We start from the raw sequence: 16,262 nt of genomic DNA on the forward strand, positions 1-16,262 counted from the left end.
ATTCAAGCCCCTTGTGTGTTGGAAGGGAATTATTATTATTATGATTATTACTAATATCATTATTATTAGTAGTAGGAGTGTTCAATTATTGCAATGACACCAGCTAAAAACAAAATGTGACTCTGACATAAGGCTACTGATTATCAAATCAAATCAGGGTGGGCGCTATTCCAAAATGCATTCATCAATTCCAATCCAAATCAGGAAATAGAACTGTAGTTGGAATTTACATCTCCCTGGAATTCAAATTAATTTCCAATTCTGTTCCCCATAGTTTTTTTTTCTTTCTGATCCAACTCCAGTTCCATTTCCTGATTTGGATTGGATGCATGCATTCCGGAATGCCCCCAACCCTGATACAAATCCCTTTGCTTTGTGTTTATTCATCTTCCCAATTAGTCATTGGGAAAATTAACCTTCTTTGTGATGGATTGGTCCAGACATGGAAAAAAACAATAGCTTTGCCTTAGTAGTTATTGTGTTTTACGCTGCATTTGTTTGTGTGTGGGTGCAGGGGGATTTAAATTATTATGCTTGAATGAACCTGAGATATGATCTTTTGCCTTCTGTTTTATTTACTTTGCATACTATTTCAAGTATTGTCTTGCGGTAGTGGAAGAGCGTACCATCCTAATATACAGATTTAATGGGGGGGTCACCATAAATCCCTGTTCATCTTTTTAGGTTTTTTTTAAGCTCCCCCCCCCTCCCCATTTGTTAGTTGTTCAGAATTATTATTGTTATTGTGAACTGCTGAGCATATTATTCATATCATACCCAGGTATTGTTCGAGTACAGCAATGCATGACATGGGCCCAGTCACGCCTCTGTCAGCCTCTCCTCTTGTTTTACACACCGCCAATTGACACACGGGCAGCTGAGCCCCCCGTGTGAGTCCGTAGGCAGGTAGCAGGTTGGTGCTGCACGTAATTGCAGACGCAGCAGCGCTGTAAAGATGGTGTAAATGATTCCGAGATCCGAGAGCGTCCCACTCAATCAGCCTGTTAATAAGTTCCCTTTTCATAGCCTGCCTTTGTGACATGCACAGTGCGCGCGTGTTGCAACCGACATTCATTTGCCTTGAATGCGCTGCCTGCGTTAAACGGCGCTATTGAGTCCTGAGTGCTCAGTAATAGGATCATGCCGCAGATCATCCACTGCGGCCTCCTTAAGTTACCCAGCATCCCCCAGTTTTTCAGGTGATTCCGTGTAAGCTGCTCTTTTCAAACAAGAGCTGGAATTCCAAATTCGGCTTTTGGGAAAAGAGCCCTGATTTTGTAACATTGTTATTCACATGATACACAGTTACAATGGAACTTGAAAATATTTTTGAATCAGAATGATATCCAGATAAAAGATGGTGTTTGACGTTAATTAAAACAAAGCAGAAATTGGCAGCTACACTTTGACACTATGCAGAACACAGAACACATTATCTAGCTGATCTATAAACCCCTGCACCTTGAGCTGGTCCAGATGGCCAAATGTGAAGCTTTGGTCATGAGGCATTCCTCTGGAGGGGGGGGGGGGTCGGTGGTGTGGGGTGCTCTGCATGGCTGCTTGAAGCCTTGAGGACATTCCCATTTCTCATGATCTCCATCAAGCCCCCATTTCGGAGGGTTTCCCCCAGCCTGGATTTCCCACAGTTCTGTGGTTTTGTTTTTTTTTGGGGTGTGAGACAAGCACTGTGAAGCTGCTGTTATTTCCAGTAACGCAGCCAGCTGGAGAGATTTCCAGTTCAGGGTGCGGTGTAGCAAACACCTGACATCTGAATAAATGGGTCTTACATGCTTCTCCCCTTGGGCTCTATTGCATAGACTGTGTATTAAATCAATCTGAAAGCACTGGGTTGGGTTTGGGTGACTAGTGTTACCATGGCAATCAACGCCGGGGGGGGTGAAAGCCAGCTAGCGCTGATTGGACTGATGGAGCCTCTAATGGGTTAAATGGGGTCAACAGGGCGTATTCAAGGCAGTTGGGAGAGTTTCTCCACGGGGAGGTGACGTGCTCACGGGCCGGCCTCCATTTAGGTAGTGATTTTGCACTTTTTTGTTTGTTAACTGCATGTCCTTTGGTTTAACTTTTTGTTATCGTTTAGTACTACCCATAGGGCAGAGCTTAGCCTGACAACCTGTTGCACAGTGTGAGAACCAACTAGCATTACCAGAGTCTATCTCAGGTTACTGAAATAGTCTCCCGTCTATAACAGCTTATAATGAAGTCATTTCTATTAAGTTGGCTTTTGTTTTGCATACTTTGTTGTACTGAATTTTGTTGAGAACAGAGGAGTGTCGGATTTGTGGTCATTTCATTGTTACGCGTCTCTCAAATCTCCCCCCCCCCCAAGTTACTCTGCTGAAAGAAGGGTGGCACTGCTAAGGTTTCCATTCACTGTGGTTCTTTTGTTCTTGGGCTGGGAATAGGAGCCTCCTTCGGGTTCATCATGACGCGGGTTGATGGGAAATGTAGTTAGAAAATGTATTGTGCAATTTCATGTAGGTGTGTGCTTGGGTCAAGGGTCTAATCCTTAGAGTCAGGCATGAATCTCCGTCAACAGTCGTCCTTGCCGCTTATTTGCTGCTTATAAACTGCAGTCAATCATTGTCTGAGCTGTGTGGTAAAGTTTTGTCCTTGGACTGTCAAAGAATGGCATTGATATGTCAGATCGCCTGTTCGCCGTGTTCTTCATCTCCGGTCAGTTCCATATGAGTTATATGTTAGTGGAGACAGTAATTAACCGGAACCATCCCGCAAATGTATGTTTGCTGTAGGCGGTTTGGACACTGAATTGGGAACATTGTGTTAAGATAAATGAGGGTATTAGTCCCCCCCCCCCCTTAATTTAGGACTAAGGAAGTCAGTCCCAAACTGATCAAAGAGACTATGCATTAGAATATTCATCGCAGTTAGGCTGCCTCAGCATATTTCTAACAGATTACCGAATGCAAATCCAACCCAGCGATTTCCCAGCACTTCTGAACAGTTCTATTCCACTAGGCTAGAAGTTGAGGCTGCTGTACTGTGACAGAGTTGTCAGTCAAGTTGCAGGAAATCGTAACGCAAATACTCATCCTGTACCATAAGTAAGTAGAGTAAGAAGACGGCGGTAAAGCGTCGAAGGATGATGTCGACGTTGGGACTCTCCGCTGGTCTCCATTCTCCTCCTCTTTGTGCATCATGATCTTTGCTGAGGTGCAGATCAGCACATGGGGCCTGAAAACGTGCTAATGGAGGATGTTTGTCAGCATAATGGCATTTGGAGGGTGATGGTGATGGTGATGTGGTGGAGGGGGAGGGGTGAGGTGAGTGTATTTCTGTCAGAATGTGTGTGATAAATAGCTGCTGCCAACGAACGAATTGTTGGCAGTTGCCACGGCGACCGATCATTGGATTAAGTCGATGCTGTGCTCGTAAAATATGACAGTCCTGGGAAGTCAGTGATGCAGTGTTTGCCTTGACCTGACTCCATCATATGGAAATATGCAGATCCTGTGTGTTTGGTGCAGAAGGCACTTACTGATTTGTGGCTTAACCTGCAGGGTTCCTGAAGGTCAGGCAGACGTGCGGCCGGCTGCAGCTGGACGACTCCGTACCTTGGAGGAGCAGCTGACCCAAGCCAAGGAGCAGATCAGCAGCCTCCAGAGGCAGTCTGGAGATGGTGAGAGGGGACTGTATACCTAGCGGGTTGTTAGATAGAACAGTGTTTTTCAATCCGCCCCTCGGGGACCCACAGTCAGTCCATGTTTTTGCTCCCTCCGAGCTCCCTGCCAAACAGTCCACATTTTTGCTCCCTCTGAGCAAAAACGTGGAAAACCTGTGGGTCCCCAAGGACCGGATTGGGAAACACTGAGATAGAACAACAGGCTGAGCTTTGCTGGAGACTGAAGCGGAGCAGGAGAGGCTGTGGAGCTCTGGTTCATCAAAGGAGGAGAGCTTTGCGTAGGGGGGGGAAATAGGTTGTTAGCCACAAGAAGAATGCTAAAAGAAAACCAACACGCCTTTCAGCAGCATTCCTCAGGATGAGGGAGAAATGGCTGACAAGACCAGTGAACCAATTAACGGTGATGAAGCACTGGTTCTCTTCATCTTATTCTCATTCTAAATTTGCAGTTTGGAGGGTTGTGGAGGCAAAGGGAGCCATTGGCTCAGTGAGGCTTTAAAAAGGATACCGGAGGTCTTTGTAATCCTCCTGTTCCAGACCCAGCCCTCCCCAAAGTCCTTCAGCGTAGTCGGACATTCGTAGCACATTCTCTCGCTCTCTCTCTCTCCCTCCCTCCCTCCCTCCCTCGCAGAGCGGAGGCTTTATTCTTCACTGTCTTTTCCGAAACATGCTCGGAAGATGGGCCTTAAATGATCCATTGTATGCTTACAGAGCCAGGTCAGAACTTGACAGCCAGCAGGGTCAATATCTTGGTCTCTGCAGCGTTAAAAGGATGAACTATTGCTGCCCCCTGGAGAAAAATCTGGGGACTGGGGCCATCTGGGTTTGTCTTCTGTTTGATGATGATGATTTTATTATTATTATTGTTATTATTAGCAGAATCACAATGGGACTTTTTGGCCATGTCAGTTCACACATAAAAGGAATTTGTGTAGGCACGGTGCTTGCAGTGAACAGAGTACAGCTAAGAGAAGAAACATCAAACATGTCACAATCAACTTGCAGCCAGCATAAAATAGTAAATGAGTGATACAGATGTGGTGTGTGGTGTAGTGCTGGGTACCAGCAGCAGTAATTATGTAGATTTGTGTTGGTGGGTGGGTACTGGTATTGTCGATTGTTCAGGAGCATCACTGAACTGGAAAAGGAGCTGCTCAGGTGCCTTGCAGTCCTGGTTCTTAGTGATAGGAATCTCATGGCAGCAGTGAGTGCAGTGGTCAGGGTGAGGGGGGGCCCTGGAATCGTCCTCTTGGGACGTCTATCATTTTGTCATTTACTTCAGTGCATTTAGCAATTATACCATTTGTACAATTAATATGCGGCAAATATGTTTACTCAGAGAATTCCGGATTCTTTGCTCACAGCATGTAACCTCTCAGATTGTCAGTCCCTCTCTGCTACACAACCAGCTTCTCTCTTCATCTGTCTGTTGCTGATGACAGAGCTCTTCTTAAGTGTTATTCATAAATAGCAGTAGGGGCGATTCTAGGATTGTTTTTTTTTTTTGGGTGGCATAAGTGGAACTGTAATTCATAAAGATTGGACAGCCTTATCATTAGCCAATAATATGTCTTGAATTGGTGAGTGACAGGGCAGAGGGTACTCCAGAGGCCAATCAGCTTTCAGTTGGGGTCAGTGCCCATGTGGCCCCGCCCCTGCCGATTGTGCCCGTCAGTCCCGGCTTCTGCTTCCTTCTCACGAGTCTGGTGGTACCGCTCAGCAGGCCCTGGGAAGAACCACGAGGTTCTGCGTAGGAAGATCGAGAACGGCGTGAAGGAGCTGTGGTTCTTGGTGCGCAGCGAGGTGAGGAAGCTGAGCCAGGCGCAGCCCGGTGACCTGCAGCGACACGCCGGCGTCCTGCTCCAGGATCTGGGTCACCAGCAGAGGTTAGACACGTCCCGGGTTCACCGGGGGGACACCGTGACCCCGGGCATCATCAATAGCGGAGTGGTGCTCATGCGTAAGGCACTGTGACAGCAGCGTTAATCACACACAAGGTTAATGTTGGTACTTAAACTTTATTATTTCCTTCAGTATAGCTCATAATACGTACATCAGAAAGACCCTAAATAGTGTTTTTTTTTCTCTGGCCAGCGTGTAGAAAGTGTTCTGCTGTGATATTGGATCAGTCACAATTAGGGGAGCCGCTAGAGATTTCGGGCCCCATGAAAACATATCATGTTGGGCCCCCAACTCAGGCCTACCCAATTATGCTCCAGAATTTTTGTGGCCCCTGCCACTTGTCCTAACTCCCTCATTATGGTTCCCCTGGTCACAATCATGACATTATTCCTACATTTTTCTGTAAGCCTTCTGCAAGTGGTTAGTGGCCTAGTGAAACACAGCTACTGTCGAACTGGATTAATCCACACACTGTGTGCAGTGCTGTTCATAGTGCCCCCTAACGCCATCACAGCCGTTTGTACATCACACACCAGCCGCTCCAGGAAGAGACTCCTCTGGTCGACTAGCTTGCCAACTCTCAGCCCCCCCCCCCCCCCCCCAACCTGCCGAGTGTCATACCGCGTTGCCCTCAAAAAACGTGCCCATGCACCTCAGAGGCCCATCCTTACAGCACCCTTCAGGAGCCAGTGTTTCCCTTTTACCCAGAATTCCCAGCACACTGAAAATGGGCCCGTAATTACTTATTCATGAGCAGTGGAGACTCCCCCCACCCCCCAGGGCATGCACCATCCCAATCTGATTGTATTCCATCACATTTCCTGGCCCTGAAAAAAATCATGCCACCCCGGGCCTCCCAGCCTGCCATAAAACTGAAAAGCATGTGAATGTCTATTTTTATGTCTCGCTGTTTGTTTCCTCTGTCCTCCCCTGCTAACGGAGCCCTGTGCACTGCAGAAAAATATACACTTAGTTGCAAGTGGCACAGTGACTTATGGGGGGGGGGTGTCTCCCAGGCAGGGCATTGGATCGCGCCGGGAATTCGCATGTTTTTACCCTGCATGCATGCATTTGTGGTTTCCCCGCAGCATTGCGTGATTGTGTGCATGCGCGTGTGGCCTGCGATGGCTTGGTATCCCGTCCACGGTGTCCCCTGCCTTCTGTCCTGTTTCCTGGGTAATCTTTGGGCTCAGAGTGACCCCAGAGAATGGATGGACATTTGATATCACGCGTGATCATACCCCTAACCATTACCTGCGGCTCTCATCTGCGGTCTGTAAACTGGCCCCTTTCCATCGGAAACAGACATAAATAAACGCTCAGGGGGTTTTATGAAAACTGCCGATCTTGCTATAGCTTTCATTTTCTCCTCGCTGGTAATTTTTGCTTGCGAACAGAGGTATATATTAGGATAATAAATGTAGCATTTATATAGGCAAACTGCATATAGCTATTTTCCAAAAAGCTGTTACATGTGAATGTGTCTTATATAAGATCGTTCTTTTTCCGTATCCGATGGATTTAATTAGCCTTCTTGGAATAAAGTTACTCTAGCTTTGATCTCGCCTCCCTGACTGTGGTCCCAACCCTCCTCGTGTTTGTGTGAATTCAGGTCCATCATGACGGACCTCTTCCTACTCAGTCAGGCTGATGGTGCTGGAGACTGGAGGGAAAAGGAGGCAAAGGACCTGTCCAATCTGGTGCAAAACAGAATCACCTACCTGCAGGTACGTCGGGGGGGTGGGGGGTGTCTTCATTCTGCCTCCGCGGCCCTGAAGATGGGTTACACAGCAATTATGCTTCGCTCTACCTGCGTGTGGTCAGTGAGTCAGTGCACCACTGCCAAAGAATCTGACCGCAGGATAGATAATGTTTTTAGAGCTTCCTTCCTCAGACACTTTGGATAAATATATTACTTAATTTAACTTTAGATCGCTGTAATAAATCGTGGTTTGGAGACAGGTTGACTGTAATTTTACCAACGCTGAGGGGCTGCCTAATCAGCCTTTAAGGAATTTTTGCTATCTAATGTTTTTTATGAAGGCTGTTGTCGCCCAGAAGGTAAATATATTATGCATTTATCGATACATATTACAGTATAGCTCATCCACTCCGGAACCCATAGAATGCGAGGTTGAGATGTACTATTGTGGGCGTTCGAGAATGAATCACAGGATCCCAGAGCTGCATTTCTTGTTTTTCGGGCCTGTCAGACCCCAGAGTTTAAAGCACCATGGGAAATCTGTCTGGGGGCAGGAAAATGTATCGGAAAGTGATTCCCAGTGTCGGAGTTAAAGTGTTGAGTATGGAGACGTGCCCCACTTACAATTCTGTCATCTGTGGCTACTTTCGCAGAAGGAACCCCGGTGTTTTAGGACTTGGTGTCATGTGGTTCTCCCCTCTTCCCTTTCTCCATCACCTCTGTCCTCTGTTCCATTAATCCCCCACCCTGGGTCCTCCTTCTAACTCCTTCGCTTTGCCCACATCTTGCCTTCCTCACTCATTGGCTGCGTGCCTCTCGCACCTCAAATCACCGGCTCCTCCAAAACATCCCCCTGAGTAGCTCCGCCCTCTCACAACACCAGCCTCCTTTGCCTCCGTTATCTCGAATCAGCTCCGCAGTACCCAGCACGCACCCGACTTCCCACCCGAAATGTCGCCGTGGATGCTCCAGAGGATAATTGGCCACTTGACGATAATTCTCAGTGTCTAATGTTGCATGGTGACTGTTTGGCTGTTCGGAGAACCTGCTGCTGACAGCTGCTTTGTGGGCGGAGAATGCCTGCCGTCCGTCTCCCCGTCAGCCGTGCCAGTCTCCCCTGGTGGCTCGGGTTTTCCCAAATCACTCCTGGCTGCCATGTGTCATGCGTGCCCAGTCTCCATTAGGATCACATATCCGGCCACCGTCACCTGTCATTAAGTCACCTCGCCCCAAACCGGCAGGAGTGGCCAGAAGTGCATCGTTTTCTCTTTTTGTATTGCGTGTGCGTGTGTGTGTGTGTGTGTGTGTGTGTGTCTCTGTCTGTCTGTGTATATGATCTACATCACAGGCTTTCCTCATGGCTCCTGGGAGATTTCAGTGTAAGCTGGTCCAAATACAACATTAGCATCGTAAGCTTATTTATTTAATTACATATTTTTTTTAGTGAATGTCAGAGAGTTTTATCTGCATCTTCCCACCAAAGCTTTACCGGGATCTGGAATTCACCGCGTGGTAATACCCTGTCATCTGTGTGCTTAAAAAAAAATCTTAATTTATCTGGGAACTGGTCTGATTTATTTCTTAAGCGTGGTGCCAATGGTGTGGCGGCAGGAGAGAGCTGATATCCATCATGAGGGGGTCCACGCTAAATAAATTCGATATGATTGGCTGCTATAAATCAACTTGGCAGCATATTTCTGAAGCCAACGGCCTGAAGATTGGGGGGGCGGGGGGGGGGTGGGTGTTGAGAGAAGATATTGACGATATCTGTATTTGTATCTGTGCCTGATGCTAAATGTATCTGTATGCTTATTCGGATGGATATATATATATATATATATATATATATATATATATATATATATATATATAACAAATCCAATGGTAACAAAGTTTCGGGAGGGTGGCTGTTAAACTTCCCCGAAGCAACTTATCAGACCCGAGCAGAGTGCATAAATCCAACAAATGTTGTCAGCCTTCCTTCAGCTGTGTAAAGCATCGCACCTCCTCCCAGTCTCCAGACGGAGAATCAGAAGCCTCATCCTTTCCTGTCAGCCAAGTGCAGGTCCCCTTAGTGGATTCCAAGCCAAAGAATCTACTACCATTCACAATAGCAATTCCTGCTACCCCAGCAACCAAAATATCTAAGCCTAAAAAAAGTATCCATGCCCATTGGGGTTTGAGAAGAACACTTCAAATTCATTGTCTTATTAAATGAAAACATCTACTGCAGAAATATAATGACACATTTTATATTATAAAAAGTTCTTTATAAGCCCTGGCACTGTAATTTAATTGTGGATATTTTCTTGCTGCACTGAACTTCAGCACAACTTGAAATTTCTTTGACACTTAACATTCTGAGGATGATTAATTACCCAGGTGACGTAAATCTAAATTTCGTATTGCTAGTTAGATTATTATCTGTGTTGTAAAGTACAAGGTGCTGTAAAAAAAATAAAAAGTAACACTGTACTTAAGGCTAGAAAAAGGCTCTAGGGCATTGGTATGAAACAGAGCAGGAATATCAGTTGGGAAGTCAACCAATCAACATGAAACATGGCACGCCTGCACGAGGTCATGTCAGGAAATTGTGGATTTTTTTTAAGTGAAACTATTTGGGAGAGATCAATTCGTTGTCTGTGTGACACAGATAACAGATTGTCATGAAAGACTTACCTGCAAGTAATTTAATGCAGACTGATAAAACTTTATTAATTATGATTAATAATGAATTATATCCATGTCTTTTAAAACAGAAGTGTGATTTTTAGGCAAGGCAAACGATATTGATTACTCACTGAGTGTTTCAGTTTGATATCTACAGATCAACTATTTCTGCATCATGCGGAAGAGCATTATGGCAACTTAAAGGGGAAAAAGAAACATAGAGCATTGAGACTGAAGTCAAAAGTTTTGTGATTACAGTCAAAATAAACTTTTGTGATTACAGTAGTAAGTTTTCAGGTAAATGTTGAGTTCTACAGATAACTTCTCCCAAAGTAGAGGTTTCCAAGATGTTTTGCAGAATTTGTCAATAAAAATAGCATGAAAAATATCCCATTTTAACCTTCACTGCAACCGATCGATCGCGATTAATCTACCGACCCTCCCCAGTCAGGACTAGCTCGGTAGCTGGTGTTGTAATAAAGGTTGGAGACCACTAATATACCCCTAGTGGGGGTTGCCAGTGTCTGGCACTGTCATTGTTGGGAGCCCATGTCCTAGCAGACGTCAACCTTCATTTCCTGTGGAACGAACCCAGTAAGCAGCTGAATGTGAGGTGTCTTTGTTGTCGTTCTGTAAGACACTTCGCCTCCTACAGGCAGATCACAGTCACTGACAGGTTTCTACCGTTTAACTTTGAACTTTTTCCACGAAAGTTTATTTCTACTTTAATCTGGCAATTTCGTTTTGACTTTAATCTTAAAACGTTTTCGTCCTGCAGAGATGAATTGGAAGTGTAGACTGGTGCTAGCTGTACTGGGAGAGTAAGCCAGTGCGTGGACTTTTAGTTGGACTTCCTTCATCAGCTGTTACCGACTGTAGATCCGTGCACTTTAAACCATATCGGTGTCCTCATTGGATCTTTTTGGCTATAAGTTAATGTCTGTGTCATAAAATGTAATGCCCCTATTATGTTTAAAAGTCTTAGTATTTAAATTCTATTTATTTATTACTACGACCAACAATGACATTTCAGCTCCATGTATCATATATCTGAAGCTGGCGATAGAAGATAATTTGATTTTGGCCTCTTTCTCCACCTTCTACACCTACCCTACCTCCCAGAACCCCAAGGACTGCAGTAAGGCCCGGAAGTTGGTCTGCAACATCAACAAGGGCTGTGGCTATGGCTGCCAGCTGCACCACGTGGTCTACTGCTTCATGATCGCCTACGGCACGCAGCGCACCCTCATCTTGGAGTCGCAGAACTGGCGCTACGCCACCGGCGGCTGGGAGACCGTGTTCCGGCCCGCCAGCGACACCTGCATGGACCGCAGCGGCACCTCCACAGGGCACTGGTCAGGTCAGTGGTCACTGGCCAAAACCCCAGACGATAAATCGGTGCTCTTTGGTGCCCTGCCGTGTCAGTGCCGGAGATGCACTTACACAGTTCATTCTGGAGACACTGTTATCCAGGGGAACTCCAGTCATGGTTATGGATCGCAGCTCTTCATATACCTGGGTATTTATGGGAATGTACCCAGAAATACCTTTAGTCCCTTCGATTACAGCCGCTATGGTACAGTGCAAAGAAGCTTCAGTCTTGTCATTGTGTGTTTTTTTTTTTTTTTTTTAAATAATGGGTATACATTTGGTGGGGGCATTACCAAAGTAATCAAAGCCCTCTCCCCGAACACTCTTTGAAATTGTTTTTTATTCCTCTGGACCCCTGAATGAACAATTTTCCTCCCTCAGCCAAGGAGGGACAGGCTGTAACTGAGAGGAACATTCAGGGTATATGCTCTCTCTCTCTCTCATTTTCACTGTCATTCGCTCTTTCTGCTGTGAATTGGAAAAGGGGGGTAGTTACTGGGTTACTAAACACCAAAACCAGAACAAGACATAAGTCTGTAAATTCGTAAATATGAATGTCAGTGTCATAATGCAGCGTTTCCTAACCCAGAAGTTGAAATGTGGACTGTCTGGGAGGGAGCAAAAATGTGGACTGTCTGGGAGGGAGCAAAAATGTGGACTGTCTGGGGTCCCTAAGGACTGGCTTGAGAAACACTGTCATAATGAATGCTTTGCAAAGAAGAAACTTTGTGCTTGGTCAGCATAGTTCAGACGCAGATATTTAAAAAAAATCCCATGTAGTTCTTACCTGCCGTCCTTTAAAATATGTAGCATATTTCATTTATTTGAAGAAATGTTCTTAAATATTTGATGGCTTGCATAATTCATATTCTGTGCATATGCAGGTGAGCGCAAACACGCAGTCACAAACTTCCCTGAACCTTTCATTTCCATATCCGAGAGTCTTTAAGACCAGACCCTATTATGTCTTTCTCTTCTACTGCTCTGATGGGGAGTCTATCATCCATACTCTGCCTGGGAAGTCATTTAATAAAACATTTTTTTCTTCTCTTTGCTCTTCTTATTAGCTCCAGTGAAAAATAAAATGTAAAAGCCTCTTTCCTAATGAGACCTCGAGTCAGAAAAGGAATGTTTTCTTCCAAGGGATTATAAAAATGGAAAAAATGGATTGCACAGATTTAGCTAAACAAAATTATACCTACGAGACATCAGCATAGCGTTTACTGGTTTGCTACAGAGTAACTAATGCACAAATGACTGAAAACAGTTACCTCACAGTAATAAACTCCTAGCTGGAGGAAGTGCAGCATGCTAACAGCAGGACATGAAATGTTGTGAGTAAGGAAAGCTAGCTAGTAGCAAAGGAGGCTACAAGAAGCCAGTGGCAGAATTATGCAGTGTCGTTAAATTCAATTCTATGGCGCAAATGGCAACGCTGAAGTGATGTATGATGTATTTAAGGCTAATCAGGTGAGCCAGAAGACCACCATTTGTGACACATGAAAACAGATTTATGACCTTCCTCTCCAGGGGAAGATAATGACCGGGATGTTCAAGTGGTGGAGCTTCCCATTGTGGACAGCCTGCACCCCCGGCCCCCCTACCTGCCCCTGGCCATCCCCGAAGACCTGGCCGACCGCTTGCACCGCCTCCATGGCGACCCGTCCGTCTGGTGGGTTTCGCAGTTTGTCAAGTACCTGGTCCGGCCGCAGGCCTGGCTGGAAAAGGAGATCCAGGAGGCCACCACCAAGCTGGGCTTTAAGCACCCCATCATTGGGTCAGTGTCGCCTGAATTCCTCTCCCTTTCCCCCTCCTCCCTCTCTTCCATTCTCTTATCTCCTAGCCTTGTGCTAGTAGCCTTGTGCTAGTAGCCTTGTGCTAGTAGCCTTGTGCTAGTAGCCTTGTGCTAGTAGCCTTGTGCTAATCTTTTAGCTGGTCCCCACGCATAACACAAATAAGATGCTTTCCCCATGCGCTTCCTTGATGAAACTTTAGCAGGTCGCCGCAGCGCTTCACACGGGGAGGAATCGGGGAACGGGGCTGGCCGGAAAGCCGAGCGCACTGTCAAAGTAGCTGCACGTGTATCACCACGGAAACAGAGGCCCCATCTCTCGCACGTGTGCATGGGTATCTGTTATCTGCACTCAGCAGGAGATACCCACCGAGAGCCCTCTTTGAAAATGATTTAAAAAAACAACAAAAAACCAAAAAAGATTGAATGGACATGCAGTGGGCCGTCCTGTGACCTCATTGGCCTCTGTCTATATGCACATACACAGTTTATTGTTTCTGGGGCCCTATTGAAAAAGAAACATTGGGACCTCCCTCGATGTTTCAAAAAACTAAATAAATAGCTATCAAGTAGAATCAGAAGATCATAACTAGGTAGCCGGTTAGTAGAACACCCTATTTCAGCATCTCCTAAATAAGGAACATGGTTATTTAATAGGAAGTGTAGTGAGTGTTTGTGGCCAACAGGGGGCCTCACACGAATGTGTGTTTTGATGCACTGCAGAGTACACGTGCGGCGGACGGATAAGGTGGGGACCGAGGCCGCTTTCCACTCCATCGAGGAGTACATGGTGCACGTGGAGGACCAGTTTGAGAGCCTTGCACTCCGAATGCCCGTGGACAAGAGGCGCGTATACCTGGCTACAGACGACCCCTCGCTGCTTCAGGAGGCCCGTACCAAGTACGTAGCATTTGTGTGCTGGTGCGGAGCGAGGCCCTTAACCGCCAGTCGCTCTAGGCACTGACTGACCCTGCTTTGTCAAAAATGTATGTTGCCTTGGATAAAAGGATATGGATAAAATTCATGTAATTGTGTGCATCTGCATGCTTCCCAGTCATGTCATGTCTGCATGTCCCATATAGGTACCCGGATTATGAGTTCATTAGTGACAACTCCATCTCATGGTCTGCCGGCCTCCACAACCGCTACACGGAGAATTCCCTGAGGGGCGTCATTTTGGACATACACTTCCTGTCCCAGACCAACTTCCTGGTCTGTACCTTCTCCTCACAGGTAAGCACACCTGATAGCAGGGGTGGGGGGAGGAAAATGAAGTCGATGAAACTGACATCTGCTTTACGTTATTTGTTCAGAGCGTCTCTGCAGAATAAAACATCCATAATAAAACGATAAAGCCACATATTCCATAAGGTTATTATGTCACCGGGATACTCAGCATGACGTGCGGGGCTGCTTCAGACATCCTGTATTCCAGCCTTGTCCTGGTTCTTGAGATTCCCCATGTCTCTTCTGATGAATCCTCCGATTGCCCCCCCCCACCCCACCCCACCACCCCACCACCACCCGCAGGTTTGTCGCGTGGCCTACGAGATCATGCAGACGTTGCACCCCGATGCCTCCGGCAACTTCCACTCGCTCGACGACATCTACTATTTCGGGGGACAGAACGCGCACAACCAGATAGCGGTGCACCCACACCAGCCACGCGGTCCCGACGACCTGGCGCTGGAGCCCGGCGACGTCATTGGCGTGGCCGGCAACCACTGGGACGGCTACTCCAAGGGAATCAACCGGAAGACGGGCCGCATTGGCCTCTACCCCTCCTATAAAGTGAAGGAAAAAATCGAGACGGTCAAGTACCCCACATACCCCGAGGCTGATAAGCTGCTACACTTCTAGGAAGCCTGAAGTAGGACTCTGCACACATAAGAGAAGAGAAACTTTTAACCGAGGAAAGAGACTGCACTGCGTGTGAGTGTGAGTCTACATCTGTGTGTGTGAGAGTGTGAGAGTGTTGGAAGGGTGTCTCACTACCGCACCCAGGGCTGTTCCCTCACTCCTCGTCTCCTCTTCCTGGATCTGGTCCTCGCCAGCAATGACACCGGGGTCATAAAAGAATTAGGTGAACTAAAGAATCGTTAAGAACACGGAAAAGAAGAGGGAGTCGCCTGACCTCCTGTTTAATGAAGGGATTGCTATCGCAAATGTTTTATTTAAAAACAAAAAAAGCCAGCCACACTGATGGGAGAGAATAGGAAAAAAAACTTAATGCTACCAATTGGAAGATGATTTTTATTTCCATGTGCTGTTTTTTCGCCCTTATACCCATTGACTGAATCTTCGTCTCAAGCCACGCCTTCTCTTCCTCCCCACACTGCGAGCATTTCACCTAGTGTGTCTCTACACTTGCTATTAATTTATATAAAGTTGTGCTTTTAATAAGTGAATTTATTTTTATTTTCTGGGTCAGGTGCTTGTGTGCACTGGTGTGCGTGTGCGCGTGCATGTGTGTGCGCGTGTGTGTGCGTGCGTGTGTGTGTGTGCGTGCGCGTGCGTGCGTGTCTGCATGCGTGCGTGTGTGAGGACGGCTGCATCTGTGCATGCAAGAGTAAGTCCAACTACGGTGCCTAAAAAAAGTAAATGGCTTCTCTGTTTCTTTTCTTAACTATATATTTTTTTGCGCTCAGTGTGAAAGCAACGTCGACACTGGACAGTAACTTACAAATCCTCAACATAATGGCACATCCTCAGCCAGCTAGTGTCTGGGCATCCAGTGTGATTGGACCCCGCAGAAATGGTTTTGTCTTTGTTCATTTTTTTAAATTTATTTTTAATCTTTTAACATTGGTATGATGTTAAAATTGGAACCAACATTTAAAACAGTTATAACAAAAATAATAATTGTCATGACCGGTTTTAGCCAATCATAAAGAGATTTTCATATTTTAAGTTCCTGGTCATTGTCTTTGATAATCAATCAAATAAATCTGAGGAACCAAGTCAGGGCTGTGTTGTTTTAATGAGGCACGTTACACACCATCAATCGTTCCATTCCCTTAGTCTGCACCCCTGAAAATCCCACCCCCACACCCCATAATAATATGAGCATTTGAACATTTTAATCACCCAGTTAAAAAGAATAATAATAATAATAATTTTAATGTTAGATTTGATTCTCAGAATGAAACATTCAGATAGAAAGA

The 16,262-nt window shown here is 46.0% G+C and overlaps 1 protein-coding gene across 9 annotated transcripts in view; it reads left to right on the forward strand.

Annotated features, from left to right (window-relative positions):
• Positions 1–16,058, forward strand: part of fut8a (fucosyltransferase 8a (alpha (1,6) fucosyltransferase)) — a 61,448-nt gene extending 45,390 nt beyond the window's left edge. For 8 of the 9 annotated variants that reach the window (XM_023825296.2, XM_023825295.2, XM_023825299.2 and 5 more), the window contains 8 exons: positions 3,540–3,658; positions 5,382–5,547; positions 7,176–7,290; positions 11,058–11,295; positions 12,837–13,083; positions 13,822–13,998; positions 14,181–14,331; positions 14,629–16,058. In XM_023825296.2, coding sequence (XP_023681064.1) covers positions 3,540–3,658; positions 5,382–5,547; positions 7,176–7,290; positions 11,058–11,295; positions 12,837–13,083; positions 13,822–13,998; positions 14,181–14,331; positions 14,629–14,958 — 1,543 coding nt within the window. In that variant the 3' untranslated portion in view covers positions 14,959–16,058. The remainder of the gene's footprint in view (positions 1–3,539; positions 3,659–5,381; positions 5,548–7,175; positions 7,291–11,057; positions 11,296–12,836; positions 13,084–13,821; positions 13,999–14,180; positions 14,332–14,628) is intronic. The other variant, XM_072699045.1, reaches the window with a different exon arrangement.
• The last annotated feature ends 204 nt before the right edge of the window (positions 16,059–16,262 follow it).

The sequence above is a fragment of the Paramormyrops kingsleyae genome, chromosome 14, assembly GCF_048594095.1.
Source record: "Paramormyrops kingsleyae isolate MSU_618 chromosome 14, PKINGS_0.4, whole genome shotgun sequence".
In the NCBI taxonomy this organism is placed as follows: Eukaryota; Metazoa; Chordata; class Actinopteri; order Osteoglossiformes; family Mormyridae; genus Paramormyrops; species Paramormyrops kingsleyae.